Source organism: Anas acuta, chromosome Z (assembly GCF_963932015.1).
Source record: "Anas acuta chromosome Z, bAnaAcu1.1, whole genome shotgun sequence".
Taxonomy (NCBI): Eukaryota; Metazoa; Chordata; class Aves; order Anseriformes; family Anatidae; genus Anas; species Anas acuta.
Genome location: NC_089017.1, coordinates 32,138,066 through 32,160,813, shown reverse-complemented (window position 1 = coordinate 32,160,813; position 22,748 = coordinate 32,138,066). Strand labels below are relative to the sequence as shown.

General features: G+C 37.2%; 1 protein-coding gene across 1 annotated transcript in view; it reads left to right on the top strand.

Moving 5' to 3' along the window:
• Window positions 1-19,688, top strand: part of PCSK5 (proprotein convertase subtilisin/kexin type 5) — a 255,418-nt gene extending 235,730 nt beyond the window's left edge. Inside the window, exons 28-37 of the mRNA XM_068667577.1 lie at window positions 6,243-6,326; window positions 6,851-7,046; window positions 8,922-9,139; window positions 9,656-9,892; window positions 10,425-10,655; window positions 12,561-12,738; window positions 13,515-13,732; window positions 15,880-15,995; window positions 17,573-17,759; window positions 18,587-19,688. Of these exons, the coding sequence (XP_068523678.1) occupies window positions 6,243-6,326; window positions 6,851-7,046; window positions 8,922-9,139; window positions 9,656-9,892; window positions 10,425-10,655; window positions 12,561-12,738; window positions 13,515-13,732; window positions 15,880-15,995; window positions 17,573-17,759; window positions 18,587-18,987 (2,066 nt within the window). The 3' untranslated portion in view covers window positions 18,988-19,688. The remainder of the gene's footprint in view (window positions 1-6,242; window positions 6,327-6,850; window positions 7,047-8,921; window positions 9,140-9,655; window positions 9,893-10,424; window positions 10,656-12,560; window positions 12,739-13,514; window positions 13,733-15,879; window positions 15,996-17,572; window positions 17,760-18,586) is intronic.
• Window positions 19,689-22,748: the final 3,060 nt, after the last annotated feature.

Genomic DNA, 22,748 nt, shown 5'->3' with positions numbered 1-22,748 from the left:
TAAAAAAATAAAAATAAAAATAAAATAAAAAATAAAAAAGATATCAAGCTCTGTGTTTGTAGCATGAAACATCTGTATTTTATCTCTTGTACCAGATGATGAAATGACTTCGGAAACCAGGAGACACAGTAGTGTAAGTTGATTCACCAAGTGAACACACACACCCTTTCAACTGGATTAGATGTTTTGCAAATTACAGTCAGGTCTTCATTTTGCCTGTTCACTGTAAATACTGCTTCCTAAAAAATCATTCATTCCTTGGTTACATGGTTTAGTCTACCACATATTTCTAAAAAGTACAAAATGAAAAAAATGGGTGTGGAATGAGATCTGTTTCTGATGCAAACACGAAATGGAATATGTACTTCTTTACATGCAGATAATATGTGCTGTAGTAAATTATGCAGTTAAATAGCAGCTGGTTCTGTTTACTATTACATACCACCCCCAATAATGAGAGCAACCTCCCACAAGCAGCCATTGACCAACTGCATCAATCTTGCATATTTTCTTTTTCCTAAATATAGAGTAAAACAAAACTGTAAAAATGCAGCATGCTAGAAGAGTTCCGGTTGAAAGAAAACAGTAATTCAGGCTTCAAAAGGATTATTAAGGTTCTCTGACCTTAATCCAGATATGCAGATATACATACAAGGGTCTCAGAATGGGTAAGGAAAAAAATGAAGTGGGGTGGGTAGAAGATACTAGAGAAATCAGAAACAGAAGAGAAGGGGTCATAGTCTTACAAATGAGAAAATGTTATAACATTTGGAGTGTAGAATTAGAATACCATGGGAAGAGTTAGAAGACCTTTGTAAGCATCATCCAAATCTGAAATTTAAGGTTGCTGGAGGAAAGAAAAAATGACTGACTATCCTATACATTCTTAGGCATGCCGATTTCGTATTCTAGCTATTTTTTTGTAAAATAGTGCTATGGTTGTTACAAGATAACTAGATTGTGAATTAATGTTTATTGCAGCTTGTGATTTACTTCTCAGCACTCCCATAGTTTCCTTAAATTTACAGTTCACACAAGCCTTTGAAATGGGATAGGGCTAGTATTTTATTGCATAAGTGTATTTTTTTCATTATGTTTTATCATGTCTATGTAATTTTAATTACCTTTTGGATATATGTAACTTTTTTTTTTTGTCTTTTTATTCTTGACTGTATCAGTGTTTCAAGGCCAGTGCCACGTGCAGAATAAAATCTAACAAACTAGGTAGCATCTCAGCTGGATCATATTCAAATCACATCACACTACACAGTATAAAAGTCAGACAGGTCACATTCTAAAAGGAATATGCATGCACATTTCCTTCTGCATTCCTCACTGCAGCAACTGTGCCATGGTTCTACACTGCAAAAATACTCTCCTTGTAGAACTCAATATCTTTTTTTAACTAGAAGATAAAAGCATTTCAAATACAAATGTGCACAAGTAGCTACATTGATAGCAACTTAAAAATATAAGCTTTTAGGTCCCTCATTTATTCAGAGAAGAGCATGAATATATAAGATCTAAAATGGAGAAGAAAAAAAAAAAAAAAACTTCATCCATATGAACATTTACTGCTTGCACTACCTGTCATTAAGTACGTTGTCCATAAAGAGTGGTTAGAGAGAACAAGATGGGAGAAGAACAAGAACAGAGAGGATGAATCTATCCTAGCAAGAACCCTTAAAATGCAGTTGTGGCTCTAAACAGATTAAAGGATGGACTATAAGCTGTTTCAAATGCCATTATATTTAAAGCCATGACTCTTTAGATATGTCCACTTCTCTGGTTTGACCTCTGGTCTTGAGGTTTTGGAGGGCTTTTTGTGTTGATGTTTCTTTGTTTTGTTTTCTTTTAAATAAGCCTTCAATTCTCCAAAACAACCACTTCTTTCCATACAGACCTAAGTTTTTCACCCTGAATATTTTTGAGAACTCATTTAATCTTTCTTTAAAATCAAATCAAACAATTCTGGGATACAGTTCAAAGTAAAACCACTTCAGTAAAAAGAAGGGGGAAAATGGTGACATTGTATTTAATGGAGCTAGAATTTCACTCATTTTTTTCATTAATTCAGTTTGGAGATCACAGTTAACATCTTACGGCACTAGTTTTCAAGAAACTGCCATTGTGTCTTTCATGTCCCGTTTACAAGCTCAAATGAGAAAAGAAAACTATTACAGTTTATTGCCAGTAGGCAGCTGAGCACAACAGAGCCACTGGCTCACTCACCCACAGCTGGGTGAGAGAGAAAATCAGAAAGCAGAAAACTCATAAGTTGGGATAAGGACAGTTTAATAAGAAAGACAAAAATAAAAATAAAAATAAAAATAAAAATAAAAATAAAAATAAAAATAAAAATAAAAATAATAAAAATAAAAATAAAAATAAAAATAAAAATAAAAATAAAAATAAAAATAAAAATAAAAATAAAAATAAAAATAAATGAAATAGGGACAAGGGAAAGGGAAAGGGAAAGGGAAAGGGAAAGGGAAAGGGAAAGGGAAAGGGAAAGGGAAAGGGAAAGGGAAAGGGAAAGGGAAAGGGAAAGGGAAAGGGAAAGGGAAAGGGAAAGGGAAAGGGAAAGGGAAAGGGAAAGGGAAAGGGAAAGGGAAAAGGAAAGGGAAAAGGAAAAGGAAAGGGAAAGCTCATTAGCTCTATCCCAACCAAACCAGGACAAAAAAACAGAAAAAAATATATATATCAGTCTTCAGTTTGATAAGCCCTTGACTAGACAGAATGGGCATAGCGCTGTGGTAGCTGCTGAGCTGCAGTAAATGGTAGCTCAAGTAGCGGCACAGTAAGATTCAGTTTCTCAGTTTCCATAAAGGAATAAGGGAGATTGAGCTGGATATATGTCAAAGTTGTTACTCATTCTGACAAAAGAACAAGAATCAATGTGACATTGAGTCAGATTCTGGCCTGAATAACACTAAATGGAAGGCATTTTAGTTTGAAAAACCCAGGGAAGACAGTAAACATAAGGATAAAACTAGCTTGGTAGATCTGAAAATGTCATGTATTTGCGCCGCTAATAAAAAAATGTGCAATAGTATAATAACACAATACGATGTTTTTTCATAGTCTACATCACATTTTTAGAGTTTGGGTTGTTTGCAATTCTACATCACAGACAGACAACTTCTACATTTGGAAGTTTCATTTGCAACCAATCATAAGATCTACAGACTGAAAAGAAGTTAAAGGAAAGCTTCTAAGATTCCCAAATACATAATGGTAGCTTTGAGGGGCTGGAGAGGGAAGGTCAAGCAGCTCACAGTGAGCTGTGAATTTTGTTTGTCCTTCTCTGAGACTTTTATTTGTCATGTGTAAGGAACAGTGACAGGTCAGAGCGGATGGCTGAAGTCCCTGAGCTGGCAATTCTTTCTGGTAGCCACCAAACTCTTTCTTTGAAGGGAGGCAATTTTGCCAGGCCAGTAGTTATTTAATTAGTTTTCTTGCTTCATTAGGCAATTTCAATTGTCATACCATGCTGAGCAAATTTTTCACCAATAAGTGGAAGACTTTTTTAAGCCTAAAAATGCCAGTTGAATCTTTCGTTTATCACCAGTGCAAAGACCAAGCAAATATATTTTGTGTGACCAATTTTCTTGACAGCTTTGCAAGGGTGTTCTTGGTAAATCTTGTTCTTGGAAGTAGTGGACACAGGTTTCTGTAGCAAAATACAAATGTTTTGGAATATTTACTATGCAGGAAAAAATATATTTAATATTTTCTTCTTATTTATTCATTTATTCAATAAATGAAATCCTATTTCCAGCCAGTAAGAGCCAGTAAGAACACTGTCACAGGAAAAACTAATTTTAACTGTCCAGAATAATAAATGCATTAATAATAACAATAACAATAATAATAATAATAGTAAATTTCGTAAAAGGTAGATCAATTAATTTTAAAATGTTCATATTCTACCAGTCGCCCAGCTGTGTCATTTAAGCACTTACATTTCGCCGAAAAGCTTTTAAAGCCTGTCTCCCCGGCAAAAGGTCAGAAGCACAACTGCTTGTGTACGTTCCCCTCTGGTGGAGACTAGCACATACTGCAGAAAGCAGCAAATACTGCCAAAGAGGGAAATGTTAAATGGAAATAAGAGGTACTTCACTGAAAAAAAATCTTTATTTTTAATTGTAAGGAGTGAAATGTTGTGAAACAATGAGCTAGCTTAAAGTTTCTTTAGTGGTAGTTAACAAGTTGTCTGCTTGACTTTATCTTACTGCTATTTATTTTCTATATTACAAAAATCTCTTGCCAGGATCAAGGTCCTTTTTCATTGGCAACTCATACTTAGGTGATATTTCTGGCTTGCTTCTTCCTGCACATAACTGGTACTAAATTACAGCACTTAAAACTGCCCAGCAGGGATTTTCAAAGGAATAAAACATAAGCCTTAGTAAGGTAGCTGGATGTAAAGCTGTTGAGGAGGGAAATTAAAATTTGTATTTGCTACATATTTAGAAAATGTCATTGACAATTTCAGCAGAAAAATCTTGAAGGTTTATCAAAGTGACTGATAGAGCAGCATATGATATAGAACTGCTGGCAGGCATCAGGAACAGAGGGTCAGCCACAGTTTTAGAGGTAAACTGAAAGACATCAACTAAAAACTACAAGCCTGTTCAATATATCATCAATTAAGCAATGTTTGGTTTCAAAGATTGCCAAAAGTCTCTGAAAATAAAAAACTTAGGACATACAGGTCAGTAGGAATCCTCTTGCAAGAGAAGAAAAAGGGCAAAGGTTTCAAAGGCATTCATAATAGGGGAATAGAAAGCCTAAGTACTGCTCAATTCGGTAAAATTTAGACCAAACATGTTGCTTTCTCAGAATATTGCTTATATTCTTACTGATGACATGAAGAAGGACACTTGGTAATGATTTTTTCAGTAATTGAGGAAAAAGCTCAAGGAAACTAGGGAATAGTCTCTTTCATGGAGATAGCCATTGCTCTGCTCATTTAGCAGTGCAGTTTTCAATAACAACAATTATCATTACTATTCTTATTACTGTTTCTCCTTCTGTTTTGTGCCATGTTGTGTGTGCACATACCCACTTTTCTATCAAGTGACTCTCTGCTGAGTAAAATGTTCAGTGTTTCCACTAGTAGGAAAGAGATCTACATATGACTCCATTTCTCCTCTCTCTTCCTTTTAACCAAAGCATTTGCTTTTATGAATTTCATTCAAAATTTCAGCATTTAAACTTATTTTGTTGTGACAGTCAGAATAAAAAAAAAAAAAAAGTGAGTGATATCTTATACACTTTTAAGAGACACTGTCAACCAGCCCATCAACTTATAGAAATCACATGTATTTAATTGGCAGGATGAACTGGGTGTGCTGAGATGCTAAGCTCAGTCTGCTCTTTTTATTATTTTTGGTTTCCAGCAAAATTAAAAGGTTACTGTCTTGTGTCCACTGGCCCACTATTAATTTTTCATCAAACTTTCATTATACCATTGTTATGTCTGCTTGGATCAAAGCACAGAATTGCACAGTGAGACAAACAACAAAATTTCTGTGTATTTAGTACAGTCCTCAAATCTCCTTGGCATTGAATAAAGTATATTCAAAGCATAACCAAGGTCTTAGCTTCCCAGAGGCATAAAAATTCAATTAGACACACAGCCAGAGTCTTTCTTTTAGAGGGAAATAGGAGGCAATAGCACTGGGCAGAATAATTTTACCAATCATCTTTCCAAATATTGATATTGCTCCTTTTCCTTCTCCGAGTTTTCTCCTTTAGATACAAAGTGAGGGTGTTTGGCAACCAGCTAGTAGAAAGTCTCCATGAAAATACATTGCTACAAGTCCCCAAAATTTACATACTTTCCTCCTCTTCCTGCTCATAGTCTTTTTGGACTACAGATCAGAAACTGATTTTGGATCACTACACTGAAACTAGTAACGTTAAGCTAAAGTGTTGTCCTCGTTTCCTGTGAGTAGTTCAGAACAGCGTTTTAATGAATCTCAAAATAATATTTATGTTTTACTCTATTACAATTCCTATTTTATTGTTTAAGAGTGTGGAGCTGAATACAATCATCAATTTGTCCAAGTTAGAGAATTCCAAAAACTCAAACATACATTGTAATTTTGGCTTAGGAAAAGTCATAGGAAACAGCCCTTCAAAGGTGAGGATTCCCTCCCTGTTGAACAACAACAGAAACAACAAAAAATGTTGTAAGACTGTCAAAAACAGAACTTGTATTCTTTTTATTCCAGATGAAAATAAACAGTTACAATCTTGTGATCCTTCATGCAGGACCTGTGGCAAATCTGCTAAAGTGTGTACTTCATGTCCAGAAGGTAAGAGACTTCCTCTTCTTTGGGTTTTGCAAAAGGTTAAAATATTTTGTGTCTTACACAATTCAAGGGAATATTTTCATTCATTGTCATTCATTGATTGGCAGCTTAGGTAATCAGATAATCAGCAGCTGAAGTTAAGGAAAGCTGAAGCTAGGAAACAAGCACATGCCTTTAGAAATAAGGGAAAAAAAAAAAAAAAGAGAGAGAAAAAAAAAAAAAATGAAGTAGAAGTTGAACCTATTCTCTTTTTTTCATGTTGTAGACATGATGCAGGAATTACTGAACAGGGATTTATTCAGGAAGATACTAGATAATCCTGATGATTCTTCCTAACCTTAAATTTTAGTGAAGGATGAGCAAAATACTTTGGGAAATGACTTAGAGAATGTTTTATTCATCTTTTTAGACACCAAAAACTCAAATTTACAGGAAGATTAAAGTATTTTTTATAGCCGTCCAAGATAGGAATTTCTGGGTATAGTTCTAACTGGTACTTTTCCCCACCTGGGTTGCTCTTTTGTCAGGAAATTTTCTTATCCATGACACGTGTGTCTCTCAGTGCCCTCAACAAACTTTTGCCAATGTTGAAAGTGGAAAGTGTGAGATGTGCATGGACAATTGTGAGGTGTGCTCCAACCTCTGGCACTGCCAGAAGTGTCAGGGTGAACAAGACCAGCCCTTCTTTCTCCACAAAGGCAGATGCTTACAGGAATGCCCTGAGTAAGTAGCTCCTGTCACGACTGCTCCTTATTTCCTCACTGTGCTGCTTCTTGTCATAGCTTAGATCCATCTACCTTAAGCTTTCAAGGTAGAGCTTAATGTAACCTTACCTACGAGAGACTGCCACAAGGTAAAAGTCATTTTCAGCTTGCCTGAGTAAACAGCATTCTCTATGGTTCAGAGGAGAAGTGAAAAAAGAAGTGGAAGGAAAACTATACAGGAAATGCTGTTACAGATGGTCCCACTGACTTCAGTAATGCCACAGTGCTTTCAGCTATACTTTGGGGTGACTGGCAGTAAGCCTCCAGTTCTTCTCCTAACCTTTTCTCAGAGTATTGGTGTGAACCCACAGGGTGGATGTCTCAGAGTGCTGATATGGAAATATAGTGCCTAGTGAGGGATGTCTCTCCTTGGCTTACATCCCTTGCTTTTCCTCTAACAAATTAAATTCAGAAAGATTTCCATTTGATTGCAATGTCTTGGAACAGGCAGTTGACTGTATCAGGTTCTCCTGTTGTCTCTGCTTTCATTGTCAGCATTCGTCACACCTAAATATATACATAAAAACGGTGCTATGCAGTATGAAGATCCTGTTTGGTTAATCTTTCTCTTAAGAAAAATGTCCAGCTTCTGCTTTTCTTATGACCAAAACAAATTCTTTGGCAGTACTTTCCTGCTAACTTTATCAAGTAAGTCAATAAGGGCCACTGGAGCAGATTCCGACCACCATGCTTCAGGGCAAATGCAAAGTAGCTACACTAAAATCTACTCTAGTCCAGAAAAAAAATATATATATAAAACAAAAACTCTGACAAAAAATCAAAGTAATATTTTGGTGACAATATGTTTGTTTTCAGCATTCATTAGCTACTTTTATCCTGCACAGTTTTAGTATAACACAATTAAACCTTTTCATACATCATCACCCTTTTCAGTTGCTATTACCCTCATTTTTTTCCAAATTCCAGGCTATAAATAATGTCTTTCCAGGCATCATTCAGCAAAGTTTGCTAGACTTAAACTCTGATTTCAGCCTCTGACAAAGTTCTTCTTAATTACTCTCCACTGAGGCAGAGTACTAAGGAAGGATTTTTTTTAGTGTTTCTTTGGAACCTTGAGCGTATTGTGAGTGATGGAAAGGGTTGACTTGTTGCACTGATAATTTCTGACAGAGGATGTTGAAAGACTGAGCTAGAAGTGTACTTGAGACTGGAACAAGAGAAAAGGCTGAGAAATAGTTGCAGAATTATGACAAAGGTCAGGAGTAAAAATGAGGTAAGATAAGAATAGATGGCAGGAACAGCTCTTCTATTTTTTCTCTAGCCTTTCTCCTAACATATCTCCCCAGCCCATTTTTGGAAAAGTCACAAGTCACCTCTGGAAAGGAGAGGACTTTCTTCCCCACTTCTCCTGCCCCAGCCAGGGTTATTAATGTGAAATACATGTTCTACATTCTAAGTCAACTTCTGTATTTTTAATCAATGTCTGTATATATATGGATTAGCAATCACCTAAAAGCACAAACTTGTTTCTTACTGTATCTTCTAATATTTTGGTCTTAACAGTTTGTTTGTTTTTTCTTGGGGCAAACCAAGAAAACAGTGGGAAAGGAAGTCCAGCATCCCTTAGAGTAGGTACAAAATGAAGGGAAGGCCTCCCTTCATGGTACTAACATGCATGTTTTCTGCTTGCAGTCATAGGGATGTAATCAAGTAGAGAACAGGCAACTGGCTTGAGAAACCTGTTTGATCCACTGAATTGAGTGTGCCGGGAATGTCACATAGTCTCACATATGCTTACGATTATTACAGCCTGGACTGTTTGATAAATGTACACTGACCAACACTTTGTTTTGTGATTGTTTTCACTCAATAGGGGATACTTTAATGATTCTGGGACTTGCAAGAAATGCAGTGAATCCTGTAAGACATGCGTGGGAAATGCCATGAAGTGTCAGTCCTGTGAAAGTCCTTTGCTTCTGGAGCAGTGGGAATGTAAACCAACCTGTTCAGAGAGACATTTTGCCTCTGATGGAATCTGCAAACACTGTCCCGAAATGTGCCAGGACTGCATTCACAGTGAAATGTGCAAAGGTATTACAAACAACTGTTTGTGACTTGGCTTAAATCTATCTAGATCTGTCTAGAAGCAGACTGATAGAAACACAGACCCAACAAAGTTATCTGTAAGAAGAAGAAAAAAAAAGGGAAAGAAAATAAAGTTGTTTCACATTGCTTTCCTTGTTCCTGTTGTCTGACAGAGATTTATATTTTTTTGATGCTGATTTAGTGTATCTGTGCCTACTTACATACATACATACACCACAGTGAAATAAGAATGTTTCTTTCCCAGTTTGGTTGAACATTAAATCTCTTTGTCATTTTTACAAATGACTATTCATGGTGAAGAATGAACTTCTCTAATGAAGCATATCTAGTTGGAGAGGAAGAGTTAGAAGAGAAAGAACTACCTTCCCGAACTGTCCACTTATCTCCTGTTGTGACATGCACTGCAGGGTTTGGGGTTTCCTAGGATTTCTTCACTCTTTCACCTACTGAAGTCAGAATTAGCTGCCCTTTTTCTTACCTGATGTTTGTTGTTCTCTGTAGAATGCATGGATGAGTTCCTCCTGCATGAAGGGAAGTGTGTGGAGGACTGCCCTTCCCAATTCTATGCTGAAGACAAACACTGCTTTCCCTGCCATAAAGACTGCAAGGATTGTGATGGACCAGACGCAGATGACTGTACTGAGTGTGCCAGCAGTTACTTTGTCCTCTACGGTGGCATGTGTTTTCAGGCCTGTCCCGAAGGGACTTATTATGAAAAAGAGACAGAAGATTGTCAAGGTTGGTAGCTGTTGTTTTCTCCAGAATGGCACTGAGATACAAGTAAACTGGCTAAAGATTCCTACAGGACCTGAGAGTGATGGCTATGGCTGTCAGTGTCCTGAAAATTGAGAGAATAGCACGGCAGGGGAAAAAAAAAAAAAAAAAAAAAAAAAAAACAGCTTAGAAAATCAGCAAAAAAGATAAAGTAAAAATAAGATAAAATCCAGAGACAGAGATATCAAAGCCAGATGTGTTCAATGTTACTAGCAACTAATCAACTATTCTGGTAAAACACTGAGTATAGTAGGAGGCAGTATGTTGCAAATCACTGTTCAGCAAAAGCAGTGCCAACGCAAAAGGAAACCTGAGGAACTGTCTGCATAAGTCTGAAAATGATAAATGGTTTGACTATATAGGAACAGATGTTTCTCTTAATTTCCCTCAGCCTCTCACCCTCAGATGAAGGATGTTCCTTGCAAACTTGAAGTTGAAATAATAATTTGAAAATGTAACAAGAAATGATGACTTTCCTACTGTTTGTTCCTTCCAGCATGCAATAGGACATGCCAGACTTGTTCGTCTTCTGCTGCCTGCCTTACTTGCAGAAATGGCCTGATCCTGAGCCACAACGGGCACTGTGTGGCACCTGGATACTGTTCTCATACTGAATACTATGACCAGAAAACTCAGACCTGCAAGCTTTGTCATAAGAAATGCTTTCGTTGCTCAGGACCAACTGAACACCAGTGTCTTGGCTGTGCAAATAACCGCTACCTTCTCAGTAAGTGTCTTGATCCTCCTTCTAGACTTCATTCTACATGAAGAACATGAAATAATCAAGTTTCCATCACATTCATTAAATATGTAGGACGGCTTCAGACAATCTACACATTTCAAAGTTGACTTGACAAGTAGATGACCTGTGCAGTGACAACTACTTTTTGCAGGGCTACCTGGAAACTCTTCAAGAGACTGGGAAAAATTATCATTCTGGTATCTGCCACTCACCGGGGCCAAAGAAGTCTAAGTAGCAGCAAAGCCCGTGGTTCAACAGAACTTTTTTTTTTATTCACTCCATATTTACTGTCACTCTTGCTTCCTAGAATGGAATTAAAAAGTCTAGAGGAACAAATTTATAACTTTTTTTTTTTTTTTTTTTTTTTTTTGTAAGCTAACAATTTTCATGTTGGCTTGTTTAATCCCTGCAGATACCTGCTGAGCAAAGAAATAATTAAACAGAACTGATAAAAATTTGTCCCTGGATCACTAGAACAGTCTCTAGTGGATGGCTGAGATACAAAACTACTTTCCTTTTCTGAGTTTGGGGGAAAAGACTGTATTGTTTCAGGAACAAATTGGTAAAAAGCATAAGATACCAGAATTTAAACTTCACTTCTTTGCATATTTAAAAAAGAAAAAAAAAATCAAAATGATATTTCATGCAGGAAAAATCTAAAGAAAGCTTGAAGTGAAGATGACTCTAAGCTGTTTGAGTCTAATCTGATGCAGATTTTGCATTCTTAAATTTCTGAGGTCTTGTGTCAGACCTGTTTTCATACGTACACACTCAGCAGTTTTATATGATTACTATTGATAAATATAGTTATCAATAGTTCCATTGTAATTACAATTACAATGGAAATATGTAAATAAACAATATAGAGTGTACAAAGATGAAAGACAGAAAGACAGGAAGGAAGGAAGGAAGGAAGGAAGGAAGGAAGGAAGGAAGGAAGGAAGGAAGGAAGGAAGGAAGGAAGAAGAAAAAGAAAGAAAGAAGGAAAGAAAGAAGGAAAAGGAAAGAAGGAAGGAAGGAAGGAAGGAAGGAAGGAAGGAAGGAAGGAAGGAAGGAAGGAAGGAAGGAAGGAAGGAAGGAAGGAAGGAAGGAAGGAAGGAAGGAAGGAAGGAAGGAAGGAAGGAAGGAAGGAAGGAAGGAAGGAAGGAAAGAAAGAAAAGGAAGAAAGAAAAGCGTGTCTTTGCCCACTTATAACCTAAGCAGCAAAATTATGAAGAGAAGTTAGACAATGAGTAATCACATCTCTCTTAGCATAGTGCACTTGCATTTGTTTGAATCAGCCCTAACTTCTCATCCCAGATTTCTATCCTGCTAATGATGCTCTGGTATCTCAGTGAAACAATGAGATGTGCCTGGTACATTTGGCAGTATTGGAGGCATTTATTCCCATAACACAAAGCAGCAGTTACACACAGGTGTAAAAACCAATGAACAAATGTCATTAAATCTCAGAGTTACCATCAGATTAATCATATACACAGAATTCAATTAGTCTGACACTTAAGAGTGAAAAAAAAAATTTTTTTTTGAAAAAAAAAGGTTATGCCAATAGCAAGTTTCTTCATTATTATTTCTCCTTTTTCATATTCTGAACAAAATCACAGCTGTTCATTATTATGATTATGCATTTATCTTGCCTAAAGATAAGTAATTTTCTGTTCTGAAGAGCCTGCTAATTTACACGAAGCACAGAAATGAGGATGAACTGACAAGGTTTAGAAGAACAAACAAATGTTACAATGTCCCAATGTCCCCTTTTTTTTTGCTCTCATATAAGTGCTAACAGCATGTCCTGCTAGAGAGTTTGCTCTAGCAGAGCTGTAAGTTAATTCATAACAGCAAATGTTGATGTTGAATATTACCTGATATTTTGCATTGCTGTTTGTGCAGATACAACCTGTGTTGAAACGTGCCCAGATGGATATTATGCTGACAGTGACGAGGGATGGTGTTCCCCATGCCACAGTGCCTGTGCTACCTGCAATGGAAAGCACAGCTCACAGTGCCTTTCCTGCAAACCAGGCTGGTACAGACAAGGAAAAGGATGTGTAAACCAATGTCCATCAGGGTAAGGTCCTAAATCTTTAGCTAAGAGCTACATCACATACAGTACTTGGAGAAATTAGATCATTCTGCCCTATTCTATTTTAGAGTCACACAGAACTGAATTACATTTCTGGGTGAAAATTTCTTATGTTATTCCAGTATAGAGGTGGTAGAAAGCATCCCCTCACAGCTTAAAACTAGAAAATTTGTTACTAAATTGGGAACAGCATGATCTGATGTGGGCATTCTCACACTCTGAGGATACTCTGAGGTTATACAGAACAGTGTGAAGCAGAATAAATACGCTAAATTATCCCCTCAAGTCAGCTTGAGAAGAGTAAGTGCAACTTGCTTCAGGCATGCTTGCAGGCTCCACTTAACCTGGATGAGATTACTTTTGCATTAAGTAAATACTTAAAAGATCATAATAAAAACAATGATTAAAACATCTTTTAACTGAGGACTCAAAATTCTAGGTAGTAACTTCATTAATATGAATTCATTTAAATATAAAATGTGAATACTTCGAGCTCTTGTGGCTATGTCACAAAAATTCAAACCTAGAACATGGAGTTATGATTTGTGGCTCAGGTCCATTTTGTTCTGCGGTAAGTACAATCATTAAATTCAGTTATTATGCCACTACATTTGAAGTCTGTAATGACCATCTCAACACAGCCACAGTGCAGCTATTCCTCTTTTCCCTTTGACTGCATAGCTTCAGTGAACCAACTGATCCTCTGTTGGTATCGTCTGGCTAAGCCTGTTTGTTGAGTTGATCTGTCTGATCTGTTTCAGATATTTTGCACAAAACTCCACTGGATCATGTGAGCGATGCCACAAGGGCTGTAAGGAGTGTATGGGGCCTCAACAGACAGACTGCCTTTACTGTGATACATATTTCTACCTGTTGCGCTCCAAGAACCAATGTGTTAGCTCTTGTCCTGAATATTACTATGAAAACAAGGTTGACAATGTCTGTGAAAGATGCCACCCATTCTGTCGAACTTGTGAAGGTAAAAAAAAAAAATTCTGCTTTGACAAAAAAGGGATTATCAAAACCACTGTCAAGGATTGTCAAGGCACCTGCCATCCCTTTTCTTTTTCTCCTTCTGCTCCAAGATTTGGAAACATGTCATGCAGAGGCATGCCATGCATAGTCCTACCAACACATCAATGATCTCAGTAGCTGCAGAGGGTGGCAAGCCCTCTACAGAAGCTGCCAGCTTCCCCCAGACCCCAGGGTCACTCACTTTGTTGGAGATTCCATGCTGCCACATTACCTTTAAAGTATTGATTGACCGAGATCAAAGCAAGGATATGAATCCGACCAAGCTCCCCACAGGGCTGCCTGCACGCACAGAGTGCAAGTCTGAAAGCAGACACACAACGGGAGGGCTGGGACTGAGTCCCCAGCAACGGGAAACAAACCAACAGCAGTAATTAAGTATTAAGTCAGCCAGGCGTCTCTCAAAGATGCTCATCCACTTCAAAATAAAAAGGCTCTGTTGCATACCGAGCTAGGCCCTCCCTGTTTCTTGCACAAACACTGAATAATATCTCACTCTTTGAGTTAACCTGCTATGTGTTACTCTGTGAAAGCCAAGTAATTTAAATCTAACCACAGACCTTTACAGACTGTAAAGGAAAGAGAAAAAAAATCAAAAGCTTGCAACACTTAAAATAAGAATAAGGCCATAAAGAATATCTTTAGGGTGGAAAAAAAAAGCAGTGTGATGTCTGCTGTTTTTAATATGGTTAAGTATTTTTCAAACTTTACTTTGGGAGACCATCTGTTTTGCTCTGTGACACACTTACACATTCAGTCTCTTCCCTAAATTATACTGCATCAGATTCAGGACAGGGCAGCATTAATCTCGTTGGACCCATTTGTTGTACTACTGTACATGAGTGTTATCTGATGACAGCTAGCATGTGCCACTCTCCAGCTCAGACTACACCATACTGCAACATATCAAAATAGTTTTGGATAGTGGATCAATTGGATAGCACAGATGGCTAATTGCAACATAGCAATACTTAAAATTGTGGAAATCACTCCAAGACTGAAGCCATCTTCAAGAACTATCAAAGCGTAACTGCATAACAACATTGTAACAAATAACAGAAATAGTTTGGCTCAGACTTGGGACAAAAATAGTGTCATTTTAATTTCCAGACCTACTTTCAGTCATTGATTTTTACTTTATTCATGATAAATGTTACAGAAGAGAATTTCTGTTGTAATTAAAGAGACACTAAGATAAAAAAAAACAAGCTTATGATTCTAAACAACAAATATTAGATGTTCTGAAATGTATCTGCATTGCTGAGATACAGGCAAAAAAGTAATACGGTGTCTCTTGTTTCTCAAGACCATGTAGGTAAACCCTGCATTGGTCAGGAAAACAAATCAAAACAAACACACATAGTAAATTTGCTGGGTCATGGAAGGTTGCTAACTTCACCTGTTTAGCTTCTGCTGACAAGAAGTACTAGCATTTACATTTTCTTCCTTTCAGACAGTGGCAGAAAAAGTTGCAGGGAACTGGACAGATGCATTTTAATACGTGAATCTTAACATATGAAAAAACATTCACTTCAATGTTTCACAGAAACATTACAGGCAGCATCTGCTTTCAAAAAAGACTCACAGAAGACACACAAAGTGCATGTGATGATCTCTTTGCACCTAGTGAAGAACTTTTTTCCTACACAACTAAAAAAATTATTTTGCTATTTAAACATAAATGTACTTTGATTCATTGTGGTTTGAAAAAGGCTAACTAGTAGGCCAAATACTTACTGGTTTTGCGAGGAACATTTGGCTAAGGTTTCCCACAACTTTACTTTAGAACACTGATCTAATTGATCCTACTGAGCACCTGAGCTTCCCGGTAAAACTACATCTTAGTAAAACTATATTCTAGTCATCTTTTCGTGAATATCAAAACACGAAAGAAAAATACATTTCAAGCACTAGGTCTAAGCTCTTTAATAGCATTTTAATACTGGCTTCTTCAAACTGTACTCCCCACTGCTGATTCTTGAAGATGACAAGTATCCCTTTTCTTTGGTGGTGGTGGTGGTGAGAATATTTTTAAAATGAAGATAGATGACAATATTTCCTGGTCTAATACTGTTGGTTTATTTTCCTTTCTAGGGAAGGAAGCATTCAGCTGCACATCTTGTGTGTGGAGCTACAGTTTGTTAGGTGGAATGTGCAACTCAGACTGTTTTGTAGGTAGCTACAAAGTCGAAGATGTGTCAGGACAAGAGGTAATATTTGTAGGCATTGTTTCCTGTGATTAGCATGCTGAACTTCAACTTCTGAACACAACACAAAAACAGAATGTTCTTCCCTAAGTTTTCAAGGCTTCTTGTCTTAAAATATGCTTACTTTTTTCTTCTGTTGATAGGGGAAGTATTGTTTCTCTTTTGGTCTCTCTCTACTGTAGAGTAATTCTCTACCAGTAAATACAAAGACACTACTTTGGCAAAGATGATACCAAAGCTATGTGAACAAAATCAGCTACATTTGTAACAGGGCATTTCTTTTCTTCAAGTATAACTGAGACTTCCCTGGTGTTTTCTGCTGCTTTGTTTGTAAGAAATCACATCACATTCCTGATTGACAGCAATGCTAGTAGAAATCTCTAGTGAAAAGAGAGGCTGAAGTTGACAGACCTGTATGTTGAGCAGAGTAGGACCACAGCTAGGTCTGAGTCTGTGCCACAAGTCTGGGCACTCCTGCTTCAGGCTTCTATACCAACTACCTCCCAGAGTTGTTGATTCATGAATATAGCAGCATGGCAAGCCAGCTGGCCTGGGATGCTGCATACTATGAAGTCTCTGGCCTGAAATTTCCTGTAGCAGAACTGCTGCATAACTGTGAACCTGAAAAAACAGCCTAACAGCTGAAGACCACAGAGGTCCACAGTTTTTGAAAGGGCTTTGACTGTCCAGACCAACTGCTATGACCCCACATCTTTTCCAAGCTCTTAGATTCAGAACAAGCAGCCCTCTGCAGCAAGCAGAGATCAAGACTGATGAAAGGTTATTGGTGTTTCCAGATCCTCATACTGAGTATGTGATCCTGGATCCAAGACAGAAAAACAGATAATTTTTCCCAGTAGGCCAGGAAATGCAAACACTGGAAGCCCTGAATTACCTGACCTCAGAGCTTACTGAGAAGTGGATATGACAGTGACAAGCTCCAGTTGTCTTTGTACATGGAGGTTCCCAAAAGCCTCTCTGGAATTTGAGAAGAGTTTCTGAATCTAAGACATTTCTGTTAAACAGAACCAACGCAATCTAATAAGAATTTGCTTTGCTAGAAATTTGTCACCCAGCTTTACTTCTTATTTCTGCTCCTTCCCATGCTGCAAAAGGAATTTATTCTCTCATCATTCCCCACCTCTCATCCCCCCAAATATTTCGTCTGGTTTCTCACATCTCAGTTACTTTTAATTATGTTCTTGAATATGTTCTTGAAGGCTACTTTAAATGCATTAGTGCCAAAGAACCACAAATCTGCCAGTATGGGTCTAGCAAAACAAAAATACATTCTGACCAGAAAACTTACAGTTCAAATGAATTTTAGATAGCTCTCTAGCTAGGTCACATCCCTAACTAAGCTCCTACAACACTTTATTCCCCCTCCCTACAAGCAGATCACTGAGAACCTAGGAGGTAGGAACTAAACATCAATTTTCCTACTCCCTACTCAATTTTACAATTGACACCCCTGGTGTCCAGACGTGACCACCCAGACAGTGAGTGACAGCACAGACCTGTCAGGTGAGGTCCAAGGGAGCTGAAAAGAAAGGCATGTTCTTTGTGTTCTGTGTCTGAAGGAGGATAACCCCAAGTGTGAGAGCTGTGACAGCACATGCACAGAGTGCAAGGGACCCGGGCCTCTCAACTGCACCGTCTGCCCAGCCGGCGCGCAGCTCTACCTCGAGGAAGGCCGCTGCCTGCCCTGCTGCAGGGACCCTGACCCAGAACCCATCCTGGAGTGCTGTGACTGCAGTGAAACGCAAGGTAAGACCACCCCAAAGGGCAGCTGAGCTGCTCGTGTGCTTAATTTGGACATTTAGAAATGGAAAAAAATGTAGACTGACGCTTAGAAATGAAAAGTGGAAAACAGCAAAAATGCACTGCTGAGCTGCAAGTACCTGGTGTATTTGTACGGCTCCATCACTAGAATAGAAATGCTTTACCCAAATAACATTAATTGCAACTGACATGGCAGTTACTCTCACCTACATGTATTGTGCCAAATGGCCACGCATAAAGCAGTTGACTGGGACATGCTTCCTTCAGTGGATAGCAAACAATATGGACCCATTCTAAGCTCGTCATGTCAAAATCACACCGTTGACTTCTAAATAGCTACAGCATTTCATACAAGGGACAACCTGTAGGTTGGAAAAAAATGTTTTTATTAGACCAAACTGATATAATTTTGAAAAACACTCAAAGCACACAACTTGTCATTAAATTATCCTAGCAGCCAGAAAGTTAAAAAGCATAAATACAATAGGGGTGTGCTATATTTCTTGCCTAGGCTTACAGAGTAGGTTTGTGTTTGTGTGCCTATTAGCATTTCTGTTTCTTTCTGGTTACTCCTAATCTAATAAAGAATTGTAGCTGTCCCAAGAGCCTTGCTTACCTCCTCATACCATCACGGCCAGAAGAATGTAATTGAGGTACTGAAAAGGTAAGGTATTTAGCCAAACACATTTTAAAATGTAAGCAGGCCTTAATGTTGTACTGGGTCTTTTAAAAGAGATACTCAACCCCACCCCCTGTTACACACGTATACACACAACTTCATTTACTCTTTTTTATTTTATTGCTGTTGTCAGATGATTGTGTATTGCGGACCACTCAACCACCTGCAAGCAAAAGCAAAACCTCTTTCTTTGTCATTACCTCAATTTTGCTTCTTCTTGTCATTGGAGCCATTGTAGTCATCTGGAGAAAATCAAAATCCAAAAGACATGCTGTCGAGAAAGGTGGGTATGAGAAGCTGACGAATCACTCCAAAGTCCTTCCTTCCTACATGAGCAACTACCGCGAGACCACGAGCTATCAGGAAGATCAAGTGATTGAGTACAGGGATCGAGATGTTGAAGATGATGATGAAGACGATATCGTATATATGGGCCAGGATGGCACAGTGTATCACAGATATCGATATGGACTTTTGGAGGACGATGAAGAAGATGAGCTTGAATATGATGATGAAAGTTATTCATTTAGATAACTCTCTACTAACTTAGAGTTTTTCTGCTCTGCTCTTCTGCTTTTCCTATTAAATTACAGCATTTTAGTTAAGTATGTTTAGTTACTTCTTTTCATGCTGATCTTAAGACTGTATCTTACAATTATTGTGAGAGCAAAGTGATTTCTAAAAACATTTTTTCCTGAAGCTTTACAGAAATCCTTGTTAGTCTTTTAAGTAACACTCCAGATGTAGGCTGGTGAGGAGATTACATTTATGTGCATTTGCATGGACAGCAAATCCTTTCCTGATGTGTGTGTACATCACAACAAACACAAACACCTATCCAAACTGTGCATACACACTTTCTGCGAACTTTGCCACTCTCTACTAAAAATGTGCAGATATAAATAAGATAGTTTTATTTAACTACATGACAAATGTCACTGTGGTAGGGTGCCAGTAGTTTACTACATTGTGATTATAGTTGTGTAGCAATTTGTAATAGCATATGCAAGTTTCCTGATTTTAGCCAGATTCTCTTCACTGATATCATCTGGTACTGCACTGCTCAAAGCCAACACATTTCTCCTAATAATCTTGGAACATAATTCCCAGTGAAATTGTGCATCTATAACATGATTTTTAAGACCTGCAATTGTGACTACTACAGGTAACTTCACTGCAGCCCCAGTTTGTATGAGAAGAAAAAAAAAAAAAAAAAAAAAAAACCAACACTAAAATACTTTATATATCAACCTCTGATTAATCCTTATTAGAGCGTTTGTTAAATAATCTTTTATTGTACACGCAGGCTTCTTGGTTTACTGCAAAGGGAAATATTGTCTATAAGCACAGACAAAATAGGATTCCTTCTGTCTTTCAACTACCTTCTCAGCTACAAGAGATTTAAACTGTTTATTCAAGCAACTTTTCCATTTCTGCTGTAAATGCCTCAAGGATGGTCAAACGATGTCAAAGGGGATAATTTGTACTTATTTAGAAATGTAATTTAAAGGAACACAGCAATGTGATTTTTTTTTTCAATCACTACAGAAATGCAATGCATTGTACTAAAGAAAAGGATGCTTTTCATGGCCCTTTACTGTGAAAGAATAAATTATTTGCACAAAACCATCTTGAAAATGCTGTTATTTGTCAAGTTGCTCTCTCTGAGCTCCTTTAGACTTCCAATAAGTATTAGCTCCAGACCTGTAAATCAATTACAGTTAGTGTCTGCAAATGAATTGTGTGAGAATACTTGATTATTATGGATTGATATCTAAGAGGTATTTTTTGTATAAGGTATTTCTAAAGACACCAGGATCTTTCCATTTCTAAGTTCAAGGTTCTAAGGACAAGTCCATTGTCACCACTTTGAATTTAATCTTTTAATCATTGCACCTTCAGTAAGAGAAAGGCATTCAAAGTCATGTCCTTTCACAAAGGCCCTCCAAAAAAGGATTTTTATTTATCAAAAGCTCTACAACAGTAAGGTACTTTAGAAAGATGCATTTTATTTGTCACTTTCTCTGGAGAAATTCTGAAGGAAAAAAAAAAGGTAAAAAGTGAAAAATCAGACTGAAAGGTCATATTAAAAGAAAAACTTTGTTTTATCCTGCTCTCTACATTTGTTTGGATTAAGTTGTTTGGATTATGCTGCTATTATTGATTTATAACTATTTATATTATTAATGATTTTATTAGTCATTATTAATGATTTATGTTAATTATTTATATTTATGATTTATAATAATGATTTATAATGATTTATATATAAATCATATATATGATTTACAATTGTAGGAATTTGCTTTCAATACCTGAACTTTCCCCATCATGTTTCAAAGGCTTAAACCTAACTATATCTGAGCAGCTTGAAATCACTCTGCTAGATATAGCAAGCTTTTTTTGCATGTGATCTCAGTAACATCTCTATCATTTTTATGAGCAGTTTCATTTATTTAAAATTGTCCTGAATGGTTAAAAATACAAATAAACCACAAAGACAGCTCTTTCTGCTATGTTCTCCTCCACCCATCAGAGTTCCTCTTGGAATATTTTTCTTACCAATATAGTTCAAAACACAAACCTGCTACAGGATATTTTTCACTCAACTTTTCCCTAATTAATTTTCTTTTAATCCACCTCAATTTCTGTTATCTTTGGTTAAACTTCTCTCTTTCTTGCTTCTCAAGCCTTCTTTCCTTCTCACGGCCTTTGGTTTCTCTGTACCTTCTTTGCCCTTCTCATTTATCCACTGAGTTTCTGAAGTCCTTCACTCTTCTCTGATTACCTGTATTTTATTTGCCTTTCTGCTAGGCAACTATTTCTCATTACCCTATCAATAGTAAAGCTCTTTCCACAAGATCTTGTAAAGATTCTATCCCCTTTATAGTTTTACAACCCACTTACCCCTCATGTAATCCAGCAATTTGATTTCAAAGGAAGGTGTATGTTACCAGCGTTCTTTCCACACATAAATAGAAAAAAGTTTTCTCTTCCATGACTTCATCCTGATTTTTTGCTAGAAAGGAAGTGAAGGCAAGTGCATTGGAGGAGTTCAAGTATCTTGGGTCCCAGGACTCCTTCCTCTACCGGCTATTTCCTGACCAGACTACATTTTCATGGTATACCACACATTTACTCCTGGGTCTTACATGACAATTGCACAACTGGCTGAAAACACAGACTGGAATTTTGAGCTAAAGATAGAAATCAAAATAAGAAACTGAATCACATAAGTAACTGTTAGAAGTTGGGTTGTGGGCAGGAGGCAGAATAGACTAGTACTAACTATAGATTTTTCATCTCCCCATAACATCTTAATGTGTATGTGTAGTTTCAAGCCTGAACTTTGAGTAACAAGATGCTCCTGATGAGGAACAAATATTCAAACAGTTTAAGAGCACTTTGTTAATTACTTACCTACAAAAGCACTATGGGAAAGCAAGCCTACCGCAAACCTCAGAAAAATTTTGCAGAAAAACACATTGAGCACTTAGATACTCTTGATCCGCAAAAAAAAAAAAAAAAAAAAAAAAACAAAAAAAAAAACTATGTAGACCACGTTTATTAGAAAATAATTATGAAGGCAATTTGATATTTTTAATTTCAAACTTCAGTTCCAGATAATGACTACAACAACTGAATGCAACCCCTGACAAATAACAAACTACACTGAAAACTCCTCTCCATCTAATCCAAAAAGCAATCCTTATGGCATACCCATAACACATTACATTATTTTCTCATGGGAATGCAGGGATGTCACACAGAGGTTAAATAAAGGTCTACATACTAACAGCATAAAAGCATGAGAGGAAGTCTCCCCAAGAGACCAGAGACAGTTTAATGTGTGTTAAGATAGAGGTTTCAACCATAGCAGATGGACTTTTGCCCTGACCCAAATAATTGTTTAAACAAGTGAACAAGAACATAAGAATAGGACACAGCTCTTTCCATCTGACTTCTAAAGGAACCAAGCAGTTTTAAATTTTGAAAGAAACGGTAAAGACAGATCTATTTTGAGTTTACAGTGTTCTGCGGACATATCTCCGTTAAGTCCTAGATAAAGAACACACACAAAAAAAGAGGGGTTGTTTTCAGACACTTTAATTTTAGCTAGTTTAAATAATTTCTGAACACTTGTTCCCATCGGTTTAACCTTTTAGGCAATCACGCTTACAAGGACTTTCAGAGGACTATGACACCTAACTGTGCTAGGCATGGCACAGAAACACATCATAGGAGCCAAGTTTTTGTCAGAAGCCTCCTTAAACAGAAAAAATGTTTAACAGCAA